This window comes from Corvus cornix, chromosome 3 (genome assembly GCF_000738735.6).
Source record: "Corvus cornix cornix isolate S_Up_H32 chromosome 3, ASM73873v5, whole genome shotgun sequence".
NCBI classification, from domain to species: Eukaryota; Metazoa; Chordata; class Aves; order Passeriformes; family Corvidae; genus Corvus; species Corvus cornix.
The window spans coordinates 73,176,955-73,200,961 of NC_047056.1; the positions used below are offsets into that span (position 1 = coordinate 73,176,955).

Here is a 24,007-nt window from a genome sequence, read left to right on the forward strand (position 1 = left end):
GCTTCTGTTGCCTTACCTTAATCCCACCACAAATGTCTGCCAATATGCTTTGTTGGTTGAACCTGTAGATGCTCATGGGATCAGGGACAAGGGGAGCTTAACTAATCTGTCAATTCAATGAACTGGCAGGAAGCTCCTCTGTGTCTGCCACCAGCCTTTTTGCCAAAGTACAGGAGAGTAAAGGAAAGCAAAATCTATTTAAACTTTCACAGAATCTAGAAGGCATCTTTTCTGTCAGTGATTCAGTATCTTGAACTGAGGAAGACTCATTAACAAAAGAATGTGGGAAAATTTGTCCCAACTTCTCCCCTGAAGACTGCTCCAGAGTCTTGTTGCCTGGGTGTTTAAAAAGAACCCTTGTTTTCTGCTTTTTGACTTTATTCAGGGCTGGTTTTATGATCACTTTTCCTATGTACTACAGTTGTCCTTTATTTTTTTTTTTTAAAGCAGTTTTAAAAATGATCATCAAAGAACTGTGCTTATAACTTCTTTTCCAGGTGATGCTATGCCTTTTAAACATTCCCTTTCCTTTCATTTACCCTTCAGGCAGTTCCTTGCCAACTTTTAATTCTTCTATTAACGCTTATCTTCACAAATTTAACAAGTCTTCATGTGGAAAATTGCAATGTTTTAAATGAAGTCCAGATGTGAGACAGCTGCTATTTATTAATTTTCTAGATTAATGAAGTGTTAGACCAAATGATGTATCATGAGTATGCCCATGCTATGTTTATGCCGTTTGCCAGTTACCTGAATGTTTTTTTGATTCTTTCCAAAATAGATCCTTTTAATTTATCTCCAATCATATTTATATTTTTCTTATCCACAGTGTTATTGCCCTTGTAGATGCGTGATCCCTGGCCTACAATTTCATGTCAGTTTCTGAAGATTTATGAAAGATTACATTTCACTCAAGCTGTTTTAACAGTGAGCTTTGAATTTGGTTCCTAGCTTCGGTACGGTCATTTTTATATCTGTGCTCTTTTCTCTTTAACCACTTTATCCTTATATCCAAAATAATATTTTAATTGTAGAAAAAATTTGATTTTAATTTTAAAATTGAACTGAATTAAAATATTGTTAGTAACTTTGAAGAGTCAAGATTTTCCTTTCAAAGAGGAAATTTATACTATAGTAAGGGACCTAGATAGTGAAGTCAGCTGGTCCATGGAAGTCAAAATGGAAAATGTGCCTGTACACCTGCAAAGGAAAATGCACTAAAGTTATTTCCTGATGTAGGGATATGAGCCAATAAATAGAATCATAGAACACTACATTGGAAGGGACCTCAAGGATCATTTGGTCCAACCGTTCATGGCAAAGGCATGATCTAGACAAGATGGATCAGCACCCTGCCCACCTGAATCTTAAAAGTGTCCAGTGCGGGGGAATCCACCACGTCTCTGGAAAGATTATTACAATGACTGATTTTTCTCATTGTGAAAAATCTTCCTCTTGTGTCCAATAAAAATGTTTCCAGCATTAACTTGTACCTATTGCCCTGTCCTTTCCATGTGAATCCTTCTAAATGGGATTCTTGCATCTTTAGTGCAAGGCACCGTTTAAGTCCTAGAGCACAGTGATGAGGTCTCCCGTAAGCCTTCATTTCTCAAGGCTGTACAACCCAGCTCTCTCAGCCTTTCCTCATATGGCAGGCTTCCCAGTGGCCTTTCTCCTGACCCTCCCCAGCCCGGCCACATCTTTTTAATATAGAAGGGACCAAATCTGAACACAGTATTCCAGGCATGGCCTGGCAAGCACTGAGTAGAGTGGGAAATGGACTTCATTTTCTGTGCTGGTAATGCCCTAGTGATGCCACCCATCATCCTGTTGGCTTCTTTGCCACAGCAGCACAATGTTCACTCATCAAGCTTGTTGTTCACCAGGACCCCCAGCTCCACTTCTACAGGTCTGCTCCCCAGATGGATAGATCCCAGCCTGTGCTGCATTCCTGGACTGTACTTGTCCTTGTTGAACTTAATAAGATTCTTGGATTTCAATGTGTTTTCTTGATACTTGAAAACTAAGTTGCATTTCTTAAACTGTGTATCCTTCAGCCTGCAGCAATGGTATTTTGTTTTTAGAAATTCTTCCTGTCTAAACCAAAACATAATATAGGATAGATTTGGCAATAGAAGTAGCAGCCTTCCACTGCAGCTTGCAAGTCACAGGGCATGTCATTCCCAGTAAACTGGGATTGGTCAGTGTTGTTAATTCTGATCAGAATGAAAAGTAAAGAGCTCGACAGACAATGGATAATAATGTTATGGCCCTTCAGGTACCGTTTGCCTTTTTTTTTTTCTAGAAATCTTGTTATCACATATCTCATAGATGCATATTTTCTTAAAACACAGTCTCTGTTTTGTTGGATTTTTTTTTCTTTTTTTAGAATATTGACTGCTGAAAATAATTTCTGATATACATATAAACATTGGGTAGTATGTTACTCTAAAAACTGATGGATTGATAAAGGAGATGAGACCCCTTAAATTTTCCTGCATAATGTTCACTGTTATATTTGCTGGATGTTTTGTGGGGAAATCTCTACTTGGTGTCTCACAGTGCTTGCAAGGAAAATTGTGTGTTGTAAGGTTGGGTAAATACCACCTTCTCCTATCATGATTGTCTTTCAAAAAGCCCCAAAGTTCTTAGATTACCATCACTTACTCTATCTGATGCTGTCCCCTCTTATGTGAACAACGCACATAAGCACCCTGAATATGAAAAAGTTTTAATTAAAAAAGTGTCGATGTTGCATTTCACGTGGTAGTCTGATCATGACAAAATGTGTGTCTAGGCTGACTTTGATCAGTACTTGCCTCTTAACCTGGAGAATATATGGATTCCCATATCTTTTCACTTTATTATTAATAGTATTTTATTGAGAGGTGTGCTTGGTTCAGTTTGCTTATAAAATGGAGAGAAGACACAGAGAAAAGCTATGAAAACTATCTGTAGTTACTACTTAAATATTGAACTTTCTTAATTAACATCACACTCTTGTGCATTTTTTTGGCTCTGCTTTGAGCAGTAGGATGAACAAGTAAAATCTGAAAGGTGTAGAGCGGTGTCCAGTATGGGCATACTGGACTGAGGCCAGAAAAGGGCCACCAGGATGATGAAGGGACTGGAGCATCTGACATACAGGAAGAGACTGAGGATGCTGGGGTTGTTCAGCCTGGAGAAGGGAAGTCTTGAGAGTCTGATGAGACCTGGTGGTGAGGGCATGGTGAAAATGGAGCCAGACTTCTCTTGGTGATACCCAATGGCAGGACTAGAGACAGTGGACATAAATTGGATTACAGGATATTACATATAAACATAAAATTTTGTCACTGCAAGGATGGTCAGATACAGGAGCAGTTTGTTCAAGAGGTTGGGGAATCTCCAGCCTGGGAGACTAGATCATTTCCAAAGGTTTCTTCTAGCTTCAGTCATTTCTGTGATTCTGTAATTTCAAACGAAAAAATTGAGGTAATTGGAGAAAATGTGTATATTTACTCCAAATTCCATATTAATTTAAGTCTTAATTTTCTATGATGAATTTCTTACCAAAAAATCATTTCCTTACCCTCATATGTTTGGGTTTGTTTAAATTAAAAGGCTTCTTGTTTTGTTGCAAGTTTGTTATTAGTAGAATCTCATGATAAGTAAATGGAGTGTGTCTCTTTAAGTACTTACATTTTAACCTTGTGTGTAACTTAATTAATGAATTATGGTATACAGGAAATAAATAGTCCTTGTGTTGCAAGTGATGCCAATTAGGTTTTAAAGTGACCTCAATTTCAGATGTGTTAAATTGGTCTCCTAAATTAAGTATCTATCTAAATAACAGACATTTGTTGTCCAGAAAAATCATTCATTTTGTTTCCTGCATTAAACAGGAATCTGTAAAGGTTATTATTGTTATAAGAGAAAATTACTTAAAGTCCTAATTCATGTGACCAAATTTCTAATATCCTTTAAAAGCCTGACATTATTTATATGAACATTTAAATGTTTTTTTCAATGTGTAAGCTAAGACAAATATAAGACTGTGAGCTGACATTGAAATACAGCTCAATAAGAAAGAGTGTATTTTAGAGCACAAAATGAAAACCAGCTACAAAATAATTTTTTAATTCCTACAGACTGCACACACTTATTCACTCCTTCAGGTAAATGAATGGAAGAGCTTATACAACATTGCACAACAGCACAAGCATTTTGTTTTAGAATAAAGCTAGGAAAGCGTGTGTAGATTTTGTTTCCTGGTAGTGGCTTAGGGGGCTTGTCAGTAGCAAACACTGCAGACACTGTTCTCTCTTTACATCGTGCCCATTGCTTTCCAGAGTAGTCAGAACTGTAGTGTAACATTTACACATAAAAACTGTATTTTCTAACTCTTAGTATCCAAAAATCTGATGACCTGAGAAATACGTAGCTTACATTTCTAAACCTGACTTCAGTTCAATAATTCTCAATAAGGTCTGTATTGAGAGCAATGCCCTGAGTAGTCTGAATATGTAATTTATGTTAAGAGCTCTGAAGTCTTCACAGTTCACATTATAGCATGAACTGTGAAAAGTACTTCAGCATTTCATTTTTTTTCAGACAAGTTTTTCTTGCAGGTGCTAGTTTTGAGATCATTCATCTGACATACTGTGCATACTCCAACAGAAGTGCTTTCAAGAAACAGGCTTCACTGTCTGTGCACAATGCAATTGGCTCAGCCTCAATATTTGCCTAATACTATTGCTTGTCTTAGAGGGCAAGTGGAGCTTGTTTGCATGTTCTGTGTAGCCATTTCCCTAGTTACAAGCTGACCTTCACCATCGGATAACTGCAGCATGCAGGTGTGAAAGTAGATGTTTACTTTGCTTTTCTTAAGCAAAATAGGACCTACCTAGAGTGTCAGCTTCTTGCTGCTTTTGTAGAATGCCAAGTTTTGGACTTTGCAAAGGTTTGGCTCCTCCAAATGCTCTGATATTGGAAACTCAGTTTTACCTGTCACTAGCTCGGCACATCAGTGTAATTGTGTATGCTTCATTGCTCCCAGAGGATTGTCTCTTCCCCGTCAAAGCCAAAGCTTGGCTTTTCTGCTGCTCTTCTCTTCAGGCATAGGACTTCCAGCTGCAGCTTTTCTAACTCATCTGAAGCAGAACCAAAGCTGCTCCGAGACCCCAGCACAAGGCTGCTATTTTCCCTGCACAGTTTTCATTAAACCACTATTAGGGGAAGAAAGTCAACTTTGATGTCAAAATGCAATTTGGCAGAATTTGAGGCCAATGTAAGTAGACTTAATACATAATTTTTAGAAAATTTAGTGGGAAGCACATTTTGAAATGTAATAAATAGGATTATGTACTGATGCATAAGTAAACACTACAGTTTTTTAGGGAATGAGAAAATTAAATTGGCCAGAAACTGAAGTTGGTGGTGAAATGGCTGATGTGGTTGTCCAAAGTGTAAGAAATAGGAAAATTTAATATATTTTTAAATAATAATTATTTGTGTGTAAGCACAAAGGCAGAACCTCTGGGATAAAATAGGAGCATCATTAAAATCAGTTGAAGATCTTTTCCTTGATTTCAAAAGGTTGGTTTTTTTACTACCTGTCCTAGTCTGTGCTTATATTTTAACATATTTTACAGAGGGGATTTCTGAACCATATATAGCTGTTATTTTACACCCACAGCCAACAAAATAGCCCTGTTACAAAATAGGATTGCACTAACATGTATTTCTACGGTGCTTGGGAAAATTTTGCCACTTAGAAGATGTTATGGTGCTGTGGCATTTTTATGAGACTTTCCCACAGAGGAACTGGGTATCTGGTTACACAATGACTGGTTAAACTAGTTAAAATGATAAAGAGTAGTTAATCTGCCGAATTTTACACTGTTAATAAAATAGTCTTGAAAACCTGATCTAAGCAGATGTAGAAATAACTACATAAACCAGTGAACAAACATTGAATACTCGTGTGAACACAGAAGAGTCATACAGCAAGTTTTTATTTAAAAAGCAAAATAGATTTGGGAGGTCTGTAAAAAAACTTTGCCTAAACAGCTTGGTTTGGAGCATAAACAATTTTTTTAATGAGTATTGTATTTATTATGGAAATAGAAAAGATTGTGTGAAATAGCTTTCAAATATACATTAATACAGGGAAAATCTTGGATATTTGATGTCAAAACTGAATGTCTCACATGTATATTTTTGTCATGTTGCAGAAGTTCTCTAGGCCTCTAAATTAGCATGTTAATGCTGTGCTGGATCTAGGCATGAACTCTTCAGAAATGCAACAAAATCATCCATGCTTCAGCATCTTATATTACTTGTACTATTACTTTTATTAAATATAGTATGAATGCCACATATTGTATAGATAATTATATATTACTGTCTTGTATTACTCAGCAATGTTTTTTGAAGACCTCTGTTTGTGAAGATTAGATTTCTGGACGCTACCTGTAAGAATGGCAAAAAATTGTGGTACTTGATTTTATCACGTAGAAGTCATGACTAAACCTTTCTGTACTCATGTTAAGTTCATTAGAGGAAAAAAAACTGTGGAAATGAGCTGAGTGGAATTTGCAAGTGAAATTCTAGAATGAAGTGTCTACTGACTCTCCTTGCTCTAAGTAATCAAATTAAATGTTAAATAACTTGACATGCTACTTAAATTATCATTCTTTAAAAAAATGCAGATGCTGAAAACTAAAAATATTCATCCAGCTCTGTAGATATTTACATTAAAGCCCCCAAAAGCCAGAACCACAATTTTATTGTGACTGAACATAATTTAAAGACATCAACATTTGTATGTTTATATCTTATTGTAAAGACTTTAAACGTCTTCATTGTAAGCACTGCCAGATACTTTCAGTATTACAACTACATTTTTTCATTGATCTTAAGTGGAGAATGTGTTAATATAGAATGCTTACTGATAGAGAAAGCAGTTTCAGGAGATGACTTCATCATTACTATATGTAGAAGGTGCTGAAATAATTGGAAAAGGGTTCACAGGAGGTCCATCGTATAGAAGGTAGCATGTGAAATAAAGCATTGAAAACTGAGGAAATGAAATATGAAACAAATAATTGCCGATCTGGTTTGATGCAAAGAAGTGGCAGTAATACAAACAATACTTAGTGTGGGAGGAGTGCATCAGTGGACTGTGGTTTGCAGGAAAAGGCACTCAGAAGGAGGGAGGGAGGGAGGGAGGGGGCAACAGACTGTCAGCATAAAACAAACATTCCATGAATATTGTCTGTTCATCTTAGCAAGGAACAATCTCACCACGAGTTTCCGTTAACTTTCATATTCCAGGGAAGTTGGTTTCCAGTTCTAGCACAACTTTTGCAGTAACCAAAAAAATGTGCATGAGAATAAACTCTCAGAACTGTTAAACACAGAGCAATTGTTTACTGCTTGTGAGTTGTTCTTCAGGATGCTGTAAGATACCTAATTGCTCCATTTGGAAATGACTATTCAGTTGCCTGTAAGGGCTTTAAGCAGCCGCTGAAAATCAGAAGCTGATTAGTATTTTTTCAATAAATATTCAATAGCCTATTTTATGTAGGCCATGTCTAGACTACTAGTGCTCTTTAGTCATGTAAGTTTTCACAGGTTGTGTTGATATGTCCCTGTATCTGTTACCTGCTTTCTGCTGCTGATACTATTTTTTCATAATTATTGAACCACAGTTCACTGGATACCTTGGTTTTGCAGTATTGAACAAAGTCTGAAGTGATAGTTAAAATGTTATCTGAAAATCATATAAGGCACTTCAAAAGTTATAAATGGCTTATTTTTGGAAAGAAATGGATGTACTTATCTGACTTCCAGAAATGTTCATCATTTGCTCCTGGAAAACTCTTCAGCCAGCCCTTATAGTGGTTGTTACTAATCTACCCACGATTGTAAAGTTAGCTATAAGTTATAACTTATCCAGGATCCTTGTCTGAATGTTTACAAATGGTTATGAATCTCTAGCTTACGTATGAGAGATAAGAGGCTTATGACAAAACAGGGAAGAGCAACATGTGGTAGTTTTTTCAAGTATCTGAAACATAATGAAGAAGAGGAAGTGCTCATAGCCAAGGCAATTTTTTAATAGTAATTTTTAATACTTTCTATTCTGTCATTATTTGTCTATGTTCTTCCTGAACTCATCCAGAATTTCATCTTTAAACCTCTCTGAAAGCACAGTGGCTTCTCTTTCGTCTTAGGACAATTTAGACTTTAGCCAAGGAACATTCCTGAGGTCAGACTAAATTTCTATTGCAATTGTATTACTTTCATGTACCTGTTCACTAATTTGTTAGTTTTGTCTCTTAGTAACTATTCACACACAAGTTTACTATAGATATGGATACATAGCAGAAAATTCAAACTGTTCTTATAATTATTTTGCAGTTAAAATCAATAGGGAAGTGGAATAGCTCTTGTTGTGAGGCTCCTTTGAGAGAACATTTCCAAAAGCTACACTTCAACATTCATTTTGACTTAAAACCAGATAATTTAAATGTTCATTGCTATGTATATGCTACAGCACATGAAAACTTTGCATATAGTAATATATCGATGTACCTTAATCTTCGTTTTTCTTAAGGTACCATGAAATTATGACATTAGCTTTTAGTTTTGTGTGTGTGTACCCTTGCATGGCATATGATATTTCGATGTCAAAGCAACTTGTCTCATAAAACATGTTTGGTTTTAAGTGTCAAAGTGGCACTTCCCTTTGTTCAGTATAATGACTTTCTAGCCCTAAAAAATTAGCATATCACAAAGCTTATTCCCCATTGCCTAGTTCATGAAAGCAGTATCCATTTAGGGAAAGTACAGGCATATGAGGATCACCCCTGTTGTGTTTTATCTTTATCTTATCATCAAAGCTTCTAACTTGGCATGAGACTGGCTTTTCAAGCTCATATTTTCTTTGTAATTTTATTAAAATTACCAAGAGGTTTATATTCAGACAATACAAAGCTTGGGTCTCATTATTCTTGACCACAGAGCTTATGTGCTCCTCTTTCATGTAGAGAAAATAATCCTTATTTTTGAAACATTTTTCCCGTTTTTTTAGCTGTGGACTTCTTTTTTTTAAATCCAGAAGTATACAGCTTTGTTGTTTTCCAAGGACTGTTGAAACCCCACAGACGATAGGAAACTGTCTTTTTGTGAAAACAGAACCATGCTGTCTCCCTTCATAAAAAACCCCAATTGAATGGCATTTGAGTGCTGGTTTTCAGGGATGTAACTTAAGAAATGATGAAAGAGCCACAGAGAGAGCCAAGAAATGGTAGGCTTAATCCCAGTGCTGAGAGCTGTTCACTGTCCTTCCTGTCAGTAGCTGTTCCTCTTTCCTGTCAATTCTTTACTTCAGTTTTGTACTGAGAGAAAGCATGTTGCATCTTTGAGCTGGTATGAGGCTTGATCTATTAATGATACCTTTTGAATCAGTTTCAATATTATTAAACTTAATGAGATCTTTTTTTAGAGAAAGCCAGTCTGTAGCTGATGAAAATTTTCCCTTTTTTATTTTCTTTGATGCTGAGTTCTTCTCACATCCTCATGGAGACATAAGGAAATACAAGTTCTGCAAGAAATACAGTCAGATGGCACCCGAAACATTAAGGTTCCCTTATTAACTAGGCACAAAATCACTTTCCTCCAAATCATTTTATGGAAGGCGGGAAGGGAAAAAAAACCACAAAGAAATCCCAAGCCCACAGCTGCTTGAGCTGTGGAAGTGGCAGGGCCGGGTTTCCTGCAGGGCTCGGTGTTGCCTGGTTTCTGTTACGCCGTGCCTGCCGCAGCACGAGTGCTGCAGCTTTGCTGGCTGAGTGAGGGTTTTTGCGGGTGCTGTGCTGGTGCTCACTGGTGCATGCCAGTGCTACTGTGCTCCTGCTGCAGCCTCCCTGGGAATAAGGGCAGGAGGCACAAAGACCAGTCATTCAAATCTGTCTTCACTACTGGCCCTGAGCACTTCTGTCTCTGTCAAAACTGGAAGTTACTGAAGAGCCTTAACACTTGTTAGTTCACACACTGCTAAATGCACAGTGATGTGTTAGGCCTGGTTTTCTTGGAAAGCTAGGCTTTAAAATAATCTTCCGTCTGCTGAAACTCTTTTTAATTTTTTTTTCTGTACACTCATAAAACAATATAAAAGGCTGTTTCAGGCCAAAGCTTGCCTTGTTTTCTTCTCGCCCACTCATGTGTATGTCTGCCCAGAGTGCTGGATTTCACAGCCTGGGGTTGGTGGTCATAGTCCATTTCCCTGGGTCCAGCACAGGATATTAAAATTCTGACTTGACTATCCTAACTGGGATAAAACTAGCTTCCAGTATTGGGGTCCCTTGCTACTCTTCGTCATTCATCTCTGTTAAGCAACATAAACCAACTCCTTGTTGACTTGCTCGTATTTTGTTTTACTCTGTCAGTACACATTGGGATAGCAGATCCATACTCAGTCAAGTCCTCCTTCTAAAATGGGCAGGTTTGGGAATTGCTGTCCTTTGAGAAAACCTGCAGGTTTTTGTCTTTTGCAGAATAGAATTCTATGCCAACCACTGCCATTTTAGAAGCTTCTTAAATCCTCATCCCTGAAAAAAAAATCAAATTGATTGTGATACAGAAAACACTTCTATAAATGTATGTTTTGTGCTGGGTAAAGTCAGAATTCCTTGCCCTTGTATCTACAGGTAAGAAAAGTTGCAAGTGCAGCGATTATCTAGTTTCAGGACTTTTTTTTAATGTCAAAAATCATTTACAGCTTATCCCAGAATACTTCTGAAGATAAATACTAGTTTAAGGAATCATATAACAGTGAGGATTTCTATATTTAAATTTGTCTTCAGGGTTTCCTTTTCATAAGGCAAGTCAGTAATCTGCTGTTTGTAGCTGCTGTTTGACATTATTTCTAATTGCTGAAGTTTTCAGGCTAAATAAGCTGGTGGAAGTTGCCTTGTAGCAATGTATTTGAAATTTTGAAATAAGTGCATCTGTCTAAGTTTCTAATTAGTCGCTGTTAAAACACGGATGATGGTGGCGATGATCTCTCCAGTCTACTTATTTTCACATAAAAATACTGGGAAAATTTGCTAAGATTTGTGATTTTGTGCTTATCTCTTTTTCAGATATGGTAGGTAGTTTTAGTATGGATTTGCACAAGGAGCTGGAGGAAGATTTTCATCAAATTCGAGTTATGCTGTGACAGACTGTGCTTTTTTTTATTATAAGACAAATAGTAAAGAATTATCTGTAATCAAAACTGATAATCAAATAAATTGGTTTAGGCCTAGTAAACAATATTTACATATGCTTTCAATCTGATACTCTGTTTTTTTAAATCTTGTTATAAGAAAAATATTTTTTGCTTCCTGTAACTGATAAATGTCAGTGTTTTAACTATAGAGTTCAATTTGATTTAAAAGAAGCCTTGTACCTGTAGGCTGAGTCTTCTAGGACATTTATTTTCATGTTTTAATACTATTGTTGGAGTTTTCCTTGCTGTGATTCATGTATTTTTACTAGTGTAAATACTAGTTGGAGTAAAATTATATAGTCATCTGTGCATACAGAAATACATAAAAATAGAGGACAATCCCAATATGCTGAGGAGAGATGGTATTAAAAAGAGTAATTGGCCATGTCTTTATTATACTTGTGCTCCTGGACCAAAAATGTGTCCCATACTGAAGACCAGATTTCCAGCAGTTTCTGTTGTACTGCAAATGCAGTAATGAGAAAAATAAACAAAAGTTGAATATTGAGTAAGAATTTGTTATAACTTCATTATCTTTGTGGAAATGTCTTTCCCAAAGACGATGTTATATGAAAACTTTTCCATCAGCTTCCTTACTCAGCCTTCTTCTACTGTGTAAGTAAAATTCAAAGTTTTTGTTGAGGGAATTCCTGAAATTTTGGTGCTTTTTTTAATCTGCCTATTCCTAAATTTTTATTTAGTTAATTATTTTCTTCTAATTGCCAACTGATATTAAAATCCAAAAATTCAAAGCTAACTAATTCACCGAGGTATCTTTAAGATCTCTCTAATAAGAAGGAGTAACTTCTCATTCATCATCTTGAAGGTGGTGTTTGATTCCACTGGACGCTGCCTGAGAGCCAGGTGCTCCTTGTTCCCTTAGAATGTTTGCTTGTTCTGCCTTATCTGATCCCTGTGATCAGTGGGATTGCAATATGAGAGTCCTCCAGCCCTTGTATCAAGGAATAGCCATCAGAAAAGGATTGTGCATACACATAGGTTATCAACAACTTGTCTTAAGAGGGCTTGAAGTGTCTGGTCACTGTTCTGTTTGTTGTGAGACCAGTGCAGTTAAGCTGAGCTTGCTTAGACCCTGCTGAGTCTCCTAGGTGGTTTGTAGAGTTGGAAGATGAACTTAATGTAATGGGTGTTTTATTCAAAAAAGCCAGGTTTTAAAAAAAGAAAAGCAGATCCAAGAGCTGAATTTCTTTCTCACACACCTGATGCCTGTTATTAATAACAGTGGTAAGAAATCATGCTTAATGTGGCTTGTCTCATTTTAATCAACCTGTAAGAAACATGAAAAGACAACACATCTGAGATTTGGTTTTAAACCAAGTGTTCTTCTATAGTCTGTGGTTGTTAGAGGTGGTGATAGTCTCTTATGTTTCAGCACAGTAGTAATTAGCAGTCAGTGTATATACTATATCCATGAAGTTTGTGATGAATTTTTCATATTAAAAAAAACTCCCTCTATCTTCAATGTCCTTGTTTTTGTTACTGAATCTTTTAAAGCAGTATTCTAGGTACTATATTCAGACAAGGAAAATATTCTATTAACACTATAATTTTTTAAATGAAGCAATCATTTCAGTTGCTTCAGAGCTACTAGACAGAAGAAACTTGAGATCATGCTATGGTGATGATTCTTCCACAGCTGTTTGAAAACTGTGCCTTGTAAAGCAATATCATCTGCAGACAAGCTACAAAGTGCAGGGATAGCAATTAATTGTGTAGGTGGGACTCTGTAACCAAGACCAGCTGTTAGGCTATGAAAGTAAATAGATACAGAGAACAACCACTGGTTGGCTGAATTTGGGTTTCTGTTTCATTTATTGCTGTAGAACAGTACTAAGACTCAAGCAAGGTACAAGGACTGTTCATAGTCTATTTTTGTGTGCACTTGTAAAACAAAGTATTTTCTGAGATTTATAGGGGTCTTTCCTACCTCAAGGAAGGTGTAGAAATCAAGAAAATGCCCTTGTGATGGCCAATAGTTTATGATGTCAAGGTATTACTCACACTTCTACGCCTTGTATCTGAGAACCTCCAAAGGTCCTCGTAAATTACACTTTATAGAATTGAAAAGAGAGTAGTAGCTATTTGACATTCAGAGTAAAATCTTGTTCCAGTCTTGAACATAAAGATGTACTTTTTTACAGCTGAGCCTTACTTGAAAAAATTCGCTATGTCATGTGTCTCATTGGGGTTCAGCTTCTTTCTGGTAACTGCTCTAGCAGATAGACTGCTGTCTATATTTAAGACTTTTGTCTGCCTCCTTTCCTTTTCCATAGAGCTAGCATATATTCAGGAGAAATCATTTACATGGGGACCTTGCCTCACCCTTTCTAATGCAATATGACACATCTTGTCCTTTTGTTCTTACCCTGATTACTCAGTACACTTTCTTCCAGATATTAAGCACATAAAATGAAATGTAAAAATCACTCAAACAAGTATGAGTGACCATATATCTCACTCATCTATGTTTTTATGGTTACGGAGTAGTAGCTGAAGTCATGTGGGACCTTTTTATCGGAGGCAGTCAGGGTTGCCTTTTGGGCACAATCTGTTACTGACTTCAAGGAGCATGATAATTTGGCTGGGATTCAAGAAACTGCTGATTGACACACAGCCTCTCCATCTGTTGACCACTGTCTAATTTATCTCATTATAACTTAATAGAAAGTCAACTGTGAACATTCACCAGATTCCTTTGCCTGCTCTCAGGGTCTTGGGTGTTGATTTTTCAGGCCAGAATATATAGTAACATACCAAATCTGAAATGCTAGCACCCACCCTGACGGATTGGGTTTGCATGGCCAAGTCTTCGTAGCGGGGGGTGCTACAAGGGTGGCTTCTGTGAGAAAGTCCTAGAAGCTTCTCCCATGTCCGGCAGAGCCAATCCCTGGCAGCTCCAAAGATGGATGTGCTGCTGATCAAGGCCTGGCCAGTTAGAAATGGTGGTAAAGCTTCTGTGATGACATATTTAAGAAGATGAAAAGTTATCATGCAGTTAAACTCCTGGCAGGGACCTGCAGACCCGTGGAGAGAGAAGCCCATGCTGGAGCAGGTTTCCTGGTGGGACTTGTGACCCTGTGGGGAACCCAGGCCAGAGCAGCCTCTCCTTGAAGGACTGCACCCCACGGAAGAGTGACCCATGCTGCAGCAGTTTGAGGGGGACTGTTACCTGTAGGATGGACCCACTTTGGAGAAGTTCATGGAGAACTGTCTCCCCTTGGAGAGACCCTATAGTGCAGCAGGGGAAGGACTCCTCTCCCTGAGCAGTGGAAGAAGCCACAGGTGATGAACTGACCATAATCCCCATTCCCTGTCTCCCTGCACCACTGGGGAAGAAGGGAGAGCTGGGAAGGAGGGAGGGGTAGGAGGAAGGTGTTTTTAGGGCTTATTTTACTTCTCATTATCCCACTCTGATTTTGTTACTAATAAGCCTCCTGCATGGATGTGTTTTCATAAGTCTCAAGAAACGATGAGGTAAAGAATTGTACTTTGAAATAGCAGCATTCTGTGATATTTATTAATACCTTAATAGGGAAGCATTGGATTACTCCTACAGTATGAAGAAATATTATAATATTTTGGTGTTGCAAGGCCTCAAGTTTAGTTATTTCTGGTCTTTGCAAATTTTTCTAGCAATGTCACTATTCCTACCATCAATGGTAGGTGGTGACAGATCTTGCTCTTTAACTTACTCTCTATCTCTCTTCTACTTGTCTTGGTTTAGCTCTCAGTGGTTGTTTTCCACCCATGAGCTATGGCAGGCTTCTGGTGAGCATGGCAGACATCTTGTCAATAAGAACAGGTCCTTGCTTCTGGTCTTCTATAGTCTTTTGCTTTTCCCTCTCATTCTTGAGCAATGAGCTTAGTCTGTCCTAGCTATTTAAAATGTCCTGAAAGCCTCCTTCCTATTCAGACAGCAGCAAGATTAATTAGGTGACCTAGACAGTTCTCAAACTGCTGGTAGCAAATGAATATCTGTCCACTCATCAAAAAGGCAAAATGGAGTGACTTTCACCACACAGGTGTTGCAGAGTCTGGTGTGTAGAATTTTATGGGTTTGGCTCTCTCTGACTGGTAGGATGTCTGGAGAGCAGGATGTGCAATTTCACCTGGGTGCTCTTCCATTGAGCCCCCAGCTCCCTGGGGATGGAGTTTTTGCTTCATGGTCTCTGACCATGAAGTAGAATGCATTGTGTAACATTGCTGCTTCTTTGTGAGGTTCTGCTGTTCTAACTGGGTGAAGTAGCTTTAAAACAGATGGGTTTTGTTTCAGAATATATTGGGAAAACAGGAGGGGAAAAATATTATCCCGTTCAAAAAAAAAAACCTATGTTATCTATTTCCCCAGCAAACCCCATCTTTTCTGACTGATGCTTTTCTAGATTGTTCTTAACAACTTCCAGTGAGAGAGATGTTTTGGAGTCCTGTACAGAGATAGATATCTACACTGGATATTTTAGGGCTAGTGTGTTATTTGTCTTCTGATGGTGATGGAGCGGTGGTGTGAGTTTGAGTTTGGGGGTTTGGGGGGAGCAGCATGCTAAGTCTGAATGTGCTTACATTGTATCTGCTGCCTTGATGAGAAATTAGTGTTTGAGCCCAGATCTGGTTGAATTGAAAGAATTTAATTTCCCTGTGTTGCTGGTATGCCCCAGTCAACAAATCATTAGCAAAGTCAAGACAAGTTTGTGTTCAGTTCTTTATACATTTAAGCTATTTCAAAAACATGTCTTTTCTTTTTGTTTTTGTGATTATTTTTCCCTCCCTGCCTTAAGCATTTGCCCCTGGAAAATACCTACTCAAATTTACCAGTACTAAATGGCCACTTTCTTTTGAAATGTAAAAACAAGGTCATCTTATGGCTTTCGATAATATTAGTTAAAATGTGGCTGTAAAGTGACAGTAAATAGCTATGCAAAATAGGAGAACTAATGATCAGTGCTAACAAAGGCTGGATAAAGGGAAATCCATCATAGCTTGAGATCCCTGACAGCAGAATTGATGTCTAACCAGCAGTTTCCCTGCTCTATATTTTTGTAGTTTGTTCATTTTGAGAATCTTTTATTTGTCCACATTTACTGTATTCTCTTATTTTACTTTTTCTGGAGAATGCTTCTCCAGTTTGCCATCATGGTTACTCTAATGAAAGAAATACAAGACTTTATACATTTCGGCTGCTAGTTCATGGTCTTTTCAAACTGCACCATCACTGTACTAATTTACACAAACCTTATGCTTTCCTAGAAACCCCTGAGGTCCAGGAGTAACACCTTTTTTTTTTTTCCCCTCCCTTATTTTTAAATGACAGCTTGTATTATGAAGTACAAATTGGCCTGAAAAAATGGGATCATTGATTTGACGCCATTGGCACGGTTCAGAATTTTTCAAATGTATGAAGAGGCAACATAAAGTTATTTCAAGGTATTCCCAGAGGGCAGTAGTCATAGAGAGCCACAGAAAGATTCTTTGTTAAGGAGTGGGCAAATTATGTACAGGAAAGTGAGAGACCTCTCTCTCCTTTTATAGTTAGAACAGAAATACTTGAATCCTACAGTGCCAAAGCCTTACTCTTTCACAGAATAGCACATCAAAGTACATTACATCTTGTATTCCTACCTGATTTCTGAAGTTATGTGGCTAATATTAGCAGCAAATTCAAAAAGCACTAAGGAGAAACTGCCCTGTTTTCCTTTTTGGAAATTGAAAAAAATTGAGAAAAATTGTTTTGAGAAGTATTAAAAATCAAGAATGGGTTTTTAGTAACTTGCTGCTTACTGTAATGCTTTGATTTTTGACAAAATAATTATAGATAAGACAGGCGTGAAAGTGCTTGTCTTGGTTTGAAAGACAGATGTCTACTAAGGAAGGCAGGAGCCTCCCTTGGAATGGCAAATGCGACCCCCCTTCCCTCTGAGTTATTATAATTTTGAAATCAAGGGGCTTTTAGGCAAAGATATGGGAAATAGGAATAACAGTTCTTTACTATTATATATCTGTATGTGTATGACCAGTCTGGCAGAAGGAAAAAAAGCAGTGGAAGAAAGCAGCCTCCCTCTCCATCCAAACGCCGGGGACTGACTGTCCCCACACCTAGCTGAAACAAAAGGGTAGCCAGATGCATCCCACCGCAGTGGCTAGGTCTTTTGTTTTTCTGAAGTACCCAGCAATTTGTCCCCCTAGCGCCACATACTGGGAAAATTCCTTTAACAGAAAAAAAGCCCCAGGAGAACTCCTAAAAACCCCAACAGTGCTTTTAATGTTTTGGGTGGGTTTTTTCCATTAAAACCTAGCATTATGTGGAAAATGGAACTTTAAATAGGGAACTGTGTTTATCTGACCTGCTACAAGAGAATCATTTGAGTAAGAAAATCATTGGGCCAAAGTATCACTTACTGGTACAGAATTCTCTTCTGGTGTACATCACTTACATTATGTGTTGGAATTACATGCAGGATTATATGTACAAGTACTATAGTCTAAAGTCAATACCAGTGTCATCTTAACTGTTTCTTCATATGCCGGCTGCACTGCACATCTATGCTATTTAATTTTTTTTGTAGGATGAGACTGTGAAAATGCAGTAGGCTACATCTCGTTTTGACTGTAAAGGGAATAACTTCCTACATATCTGACTTTCATGAGAAAGCATTGGTTCTCTTGATTCATCTGCATAGATTATGGAGAAATAAATTTAGAGCATATATAAATAACCATGAAAACATGTAAAGTTTAGTCTTGAGAAGAGTTAAATTTTATACAAGAATCTCCAAGAGAAAGTGAGTTACTTAATAGACAAAATTCACAGATTTTTTGTAGTAGAGAGCCTGGTATTAGAAATTATACCCTTTGGGTTGAATTAGTAGGAGTTGAAATTCATTAATTTGTTAAATATTTGTCATTGTCAACAGAAATGATGTTACCAAGGATGGAAATATTGCAGTCCTATTTATAAATTTATGTACCTTTGGATAATGTCTTATGATTTTATTTTCTTTGTAGTTATTTGAACTGCTAGGCCCTGAAGGTTTTGAACTCATAGAGAAACTCCTACAGAACAGATCTCTGATTCTGGGAAGATCTTCGACTTGTCCAAATGATAGCAGGTTCCAGGCTCTGCAAGGTAAGTGACTACAAAATTTTTTTTCCAAATCAGACAAAAAGTAGTTTCCTAACAGCTCTATTTCCAGCTGTAGTATTGTCCGTGTATATTTAAAAAGCAAGCAAAAAAAATCCCAGGAGACAATGGGGGAATGTATTTCTGGATTTAAAGAAAGAAATGGTAGTCTGATTATACAGAAGAAACAAATACAGATTGTATATATTTATTTAGTTTTCAACTGCCTATGGGCATATGCAGATTTTGAATGTATTAATAGTTGCACTTTTCCTGTTTTAATGGATTACTCTGGCAATAATCTGATCTTCTATGACTCCTCATTTGCTTTCCTGCTTCCTCTCTACTTCATCTAATACTCTACTCTCTAATATCTAATACTCTCTACTATCATCTAATGTAGGCCTTGGGGAAGAATAGCACAGTAATAAGCACTCCTGAAAATAATAAAGTCAAGCTTAAGCATGAAAAAGTGAGAGGGGAAAAAAGAGATTCAGGTTTTGTACTGTGATTTTTGCTTTTATAAGTTAATTTGTCTGCACTGAGTAATTATTTTAAAATATGTTTTACATATTTCTGTTGTAAAACAAGCCTTATTACTTTCTTCTCTGACAAAAATAAATCTGATTGCATATACGGTGTGACTTAGGATAAATCCTGCATGGACATAGCAGCATGCAGCCCATTGCACATTCACTGCAAATGGAGTTAGAAAAATGTGAATAGAGCTAGAAATGGTGGACTTATGTATCTTCTCAATAATTTTAGAATGTAAATGATCCCTCTTTAATGTTTGTCTTCAATGAAATGTTATATAAGCAAGTGTTTAGAAATTCATCTCTTGCTGTGCTAATGGTTAGTCTAAATTCATCAGAGCAACTGTTAGTTTTACCTGTTTGTGATTTCAAAGAGGAATGTCTTGCTAGACAAGGCTTTGTGTCCTGATAGTTTTCTCTTCTTAGGTAATCAAATAATAAAAAATTAAAAATACATTCAATAGAAATGGAATTATTATATTTTTCTCCTATGTACAGATTTTAGTTACAGGAGTATTTTCGGTTCACTTAGCAGAAATAGTATTTTGGAAGCTTTTTCATTATGCCATGAGTAAAACCTATCACAGTAATATTTTCAATGTTATGTTTTTCAGACAATAGAAAAGCATAACTGATTTTATGCTTTTTTTCACTGATGAGAGAACCCTTTCTCTGTGGTAAAAAAGTCAGTGATATTCAGGGTATCTTCTCTGAGATTGAAGGTGCTCTGTCCTGAGTTCAGTCTATTAATTTTAATAAGGTTTTTTTTTTTTTTTTTTAATTGATCAAAATGGTATTTTTTATGGGGATTGAAGTCTTATCTTACCAAAATTTCATTTGGGGAAGGGAAAGATTTCTGTCAGAAATGTAGTCAACTGTGAGTAATTTGTGCCTTTAAAAAATAAGCACAAGTCAAGTAACTGTACATGTACTGCATTTTTATACCATGCTGTATTATTTGACTATTTCTTATGTAATTTCCTTCTGTGGCAGTAAAGGTGATTGTTGTGCTTATCGGACAAATCAAGTAACATTTCTTTGCCCTGGTGTGTTCAGTCTGAATTAAATTTAGTCAGGAAATTGCATCCATTATTGTCCTCTTTTAATGCGAGAGAGAGAGAGTTAAAGCTGCAGACATGATGGTATTAATGTGGACATTTTGACAGTTTATTAGAATTTTTTCAATGCTATTTAACAGGTTATTGTTGCCTTATCCAGTATGCATGCTGTGAGATGTAGGAGTTTCACTGTTGCTGCAGGTGAAAACTAAGCAGCACAAATTGTTCAAAATGTCAGTCAAGTGGGTTTATTTGATGAAAAAAGGTTTTCAAGTCTTTCGCTTCAAGAGTTTGGCTGCAGAAGTACATATGAAACATAACTGAGTTAAGTATTTAATATTCAGTCAAGCCTATATAAACTAATAATCTGTTTGCAGAATTTTGAAAAATGACATTTAAAACCACCAATATTGTTAAAATGAAAACAAAATAAATCTCTCCCAGCCTGTATGTGTTAACCAAAAGACTTGGTTGCATCTTTGGTTCTGGCCAGTACTGATCTCAGAAAGGTGAATGTAACTGGGCTTTTTTGGGTTCCCTGCTCCCCTAGATTTATTGTTTACTGTAATTGTTCTGTGGTTCTGATTCTTCTTGGTAATCCTGCTGCTTATCGACATAAAAGGAAGGAGACCTTGTGACTGTATAGAGTAGGATAGATTTTCTCACTTGTTCAGGGAAATTGCATTGTGAGTATGCTTTCAATACAATCATGTTATCTAGCATATACACACTAATTGTTCTGTGAAGAGGCTGTTTAAAAAAAAATCACCCTGTTTAATCTGTTTTCATGCCATCCTGCTTATCGGTGCATGTGTCTAAGAGCAGCGATAAGAGGCTAAGTAGCATTTCCACTGTAGATGAAGTTATCATAAATACAGAAAAGAAAAAATGCTCTTCCTTTTGCTGCTGGTCCATCCCCTTGCTTTGGAATGAAGTTGTTTTTATTTGAAATGGCTTACCTTTGGGACATGACCTGGTGGTACTTTTAGAGGTCTTGAGGCCTAATGCTGCACAGTCTACATAAAGCTCAACTATTTTTAAACACACAATACACTCACACACACACACACAAAACCCCCAAAACGAGCATGAAACCCCAACTAAACATCAAAACCCCAACTAAACATCAAAACCCCAAAGAATGAAACTGGGGAAAAAAGATGGAGTACAGTACTTACGGAGATGCATGCCTGTTATCATATTGCAGAACAGTGCAAGAAGTTTATAGGAGAAAATGCTAAGCCAAATTATGGTTGTCAAGTCACAATTCAGTCTGAACAAGAAAAGTTGTTAATGAAACAATATCGTCGGGAGGAAAAACGAAATGCCAGAAAAGAAAAACAAGCTGGGGAAGATGGAGAAGTTTCTGGAGAAGGACAAATGTGCTTTGATCCCAAAGAGCTGCGGATGCAAAGGTAATAAATCCCAAAAGTTGAGAAATGCTTCTGTTGTAATTGCTACTTCAATATATCATAACAGTTTATTTTCTTTTAGTTTGCTTTGGTGATTAGGTGATTCTGACTTCAAGTCACGTTTTATTACAAGCGTAGAATTTTTTTAAATATGAAAACCTGATTTTCAGGAAAGAAAGCAGTGATTTGCTTAATGAGAATCTTCTTGATCTCATCTACGTGGGCTGGAATTGCAGATTAGTGGGGTAGGCTATCTTTCTTAGTTCCTTTACGCTCACTACTTGCTTAGGATTTATGAAGTCTGTACTAAATCCATCAGAAGTATCTTTCTTTTTTTCTCTCAAGATTAATGGGTACTATTTTCCAAGTTGTCAGCTAGAAGGTAGTGGGAGGAGTAGAGGAGGGAGAGGATAAGGAGCAAATAAGCTGTTGTATTTTGTATTGAGAAAAATATAGTGAGACTGGTACCTAACTGTGAAATCATGTTTCTGTATTACTTAAAAAGAGTCAAAACTGCTTTTAGGAAAGCCTTGCACTTACTGGATTGTGCCTCTGAATTTTATCTGAACAGTGTATTTTAAGGATTTGGCCTAACTGGTGCCAGAGAATAACACTAAAATTTTTTCTCTGACTTCTACAACTCTTGCTGTGACTTTAATATACCATGCTCAGTGTTTGTGATGGAAGCCTGAAATGGGCAGAATTACTGCATTTTTTCTGCTCACAGAGAACTAGCACTTCTGAATGCTCGAAGTATGCCAGTCCTAGGTAGACAAAGAGAGATGAGCTTCGAAAAAATTCATTATCCACATGTCTATGATTCCCGAGCTGAAGCTATGAAAACATCGGCATTCATTGGGGGTGCAAAGGTATGTTGGTGCATGACCCTTCTTGAACAGTACATCTTTCCCAATGAGTAATGTGCAGCAGGGTTCCCTTTGTTTCCTTTGTCTCCTCCTTCTCAGAATCCAACGTATGAAGCAGGGTGTTTCAAACTCTTTGATATATTCTATTTTTATTTTGACTCTGGAAGAAATAATCTTATTCTCAACTAATGTATTTGCTTTTATTTCTAGGGTCACTTAAATTCTTAAAATACTACTTTTCTGTCTTTTGGATACTTTTGAATTGACTTTTAACAAAATGAAATCTTTATGAAATTCTAGACCTAATGGATTCTGAAATGTAATAAAACAGAGTTATGTTTTTTGGGGTTTTGGGACTATTTTCTGAGTAGTAAAACTGATTGTTTTCTGTTTGGGGGGTTACTGATTATTTTCTGTTTGGGGGGTTCAGTACTATCTGTAAAATGAATGAGTGAGATTTGCTTTTGGTTGGGACTCATTTTTTGAAGGAAAGTGATAAAGCATTGTTTAAAGTAAGTTATACATAATGACACTTTCTGTTTTCATACTTTCAATTAATTTTCCTGTAATACTTTTTTAGGTGTTCTTACCAGAGTCAGTTCAGAGAGAAAACAATAAAATGTATGAAGAGGTGAAGATCCCCCATAGTGAACCAATGCCTATTGGTATTGAAGAGAAAATTGTTTATATTGAAGACTTAGATGAGGTGAGTATACCATTTCGAAGTTATTAAATTAGTTTTTACTTTTTATTACCAAAATTTAACTGTAAATACTGCCAGTTTTTCCAGTGATATGTGATAGGTAAATGCAGCCAGTTAATTTCTTCACTACTAATTTGGAGAATATTTATTGGGGAACATAGTTCAGTAATACAATCCCTTTCATGTTGACTTGGATTCAAGGAATTCCTAATCTGAACTACTTGTTCATGAGTTGCAGTTCTCAATTCCTTTGGCATTACGTTTTCAGTTATTTATGGTTTTGAGCTGTGATCTGAATCACTAGAATGAAATGAAAGTATTACAGCCATTCTGTTCTCTTCTGAAGATCACAGGAAAAAGTGAGCCTGAGCTTCTGTACCTTGACCTGTACAGGTTGGCTTCTGACTGCACAGCATTGTTCTGCACTAGGCTTACATCTGATGCAGTTCAGTGGTGTTGAATATGGTGTTGTAGACTCTATGGGGTGCAAAGTCATCTCAAAATGTGCTTTGGTGATAGGAAGTAAAGAGCAAAGAGGAAAAATGCAGGTAAAACAAATGTTAACATTTCAATTTTTACTGACTTAAAAGGGTGGAAAAGCTAAGGTAAGGAAACTAAATTTCTTGTTAGTTATTTACAGTGTAGAACTTGCAGTACTCCATCACAGGTACCTTTTTACTCCTCACTGTATATCTCAAATCTATTGAAAAATGGAAGATTTGATATAGATTTGAACAGAGACATAAAAAGCAAGCTCTGTGTATGTATGAAGAAGGTTTTATGTGTCTTAGCTCTGCAGCATATAATATGGATAAATGTTTTCCACCTTTTTATCTCTGGGAAAGCAGGAAATGAGAATACATGCAGAGCAGTTTATTGGGATTCTGAGTAAAGATTGTCTTACGTAAAGATTTAACTCTTTCGAAACAGAAGACAGTTTAATTTTAGAATCGGAATCTATTCTTTTCTGCTTAGGTGACAGTATCTAATGTTGTGTTTATGAATTGACTGACAGCTTAACCAGATAGAAAAATACA

The 24,007-nt window shown here is 36.8% G+C and overlaps 1 protein-coding gene across 3 annotated transcripts in view; it reads left to right on the plus strand.

The window, feature by feature from the left end:
• The window catches only part of ASCC3 (activating signal cointegrator 1 complex subunit 3), a 252,669-nt gene that overhangs the window by 23,439 nt on the left and 205,223 nt on the right, over positions 1–24,007 (plus strand). For all 3 annotated transcript variants that reach the window (XM_010403548.4, XM_039568654.1, XM_039568655.1), the window contains exons 5-8: positions 18,281–18,401; positions 21,197–21,404; positions 22,129–22,270; positions 22,848–22,973. In XM_010403548.4, coding sequence (XP_010401850.2) covers positions 18,281–18,401; positions 21,197–21,404; positions 22,129–22,270; positions 22,848–22,973 — 597 coding nt within the window. The remainder of the gene's footprint in view (positions 1–18,280; positions 18,402–21,196; positions 21,405–22,128; positions 22,271–22,847; positions 22,974–24,007) is intronic.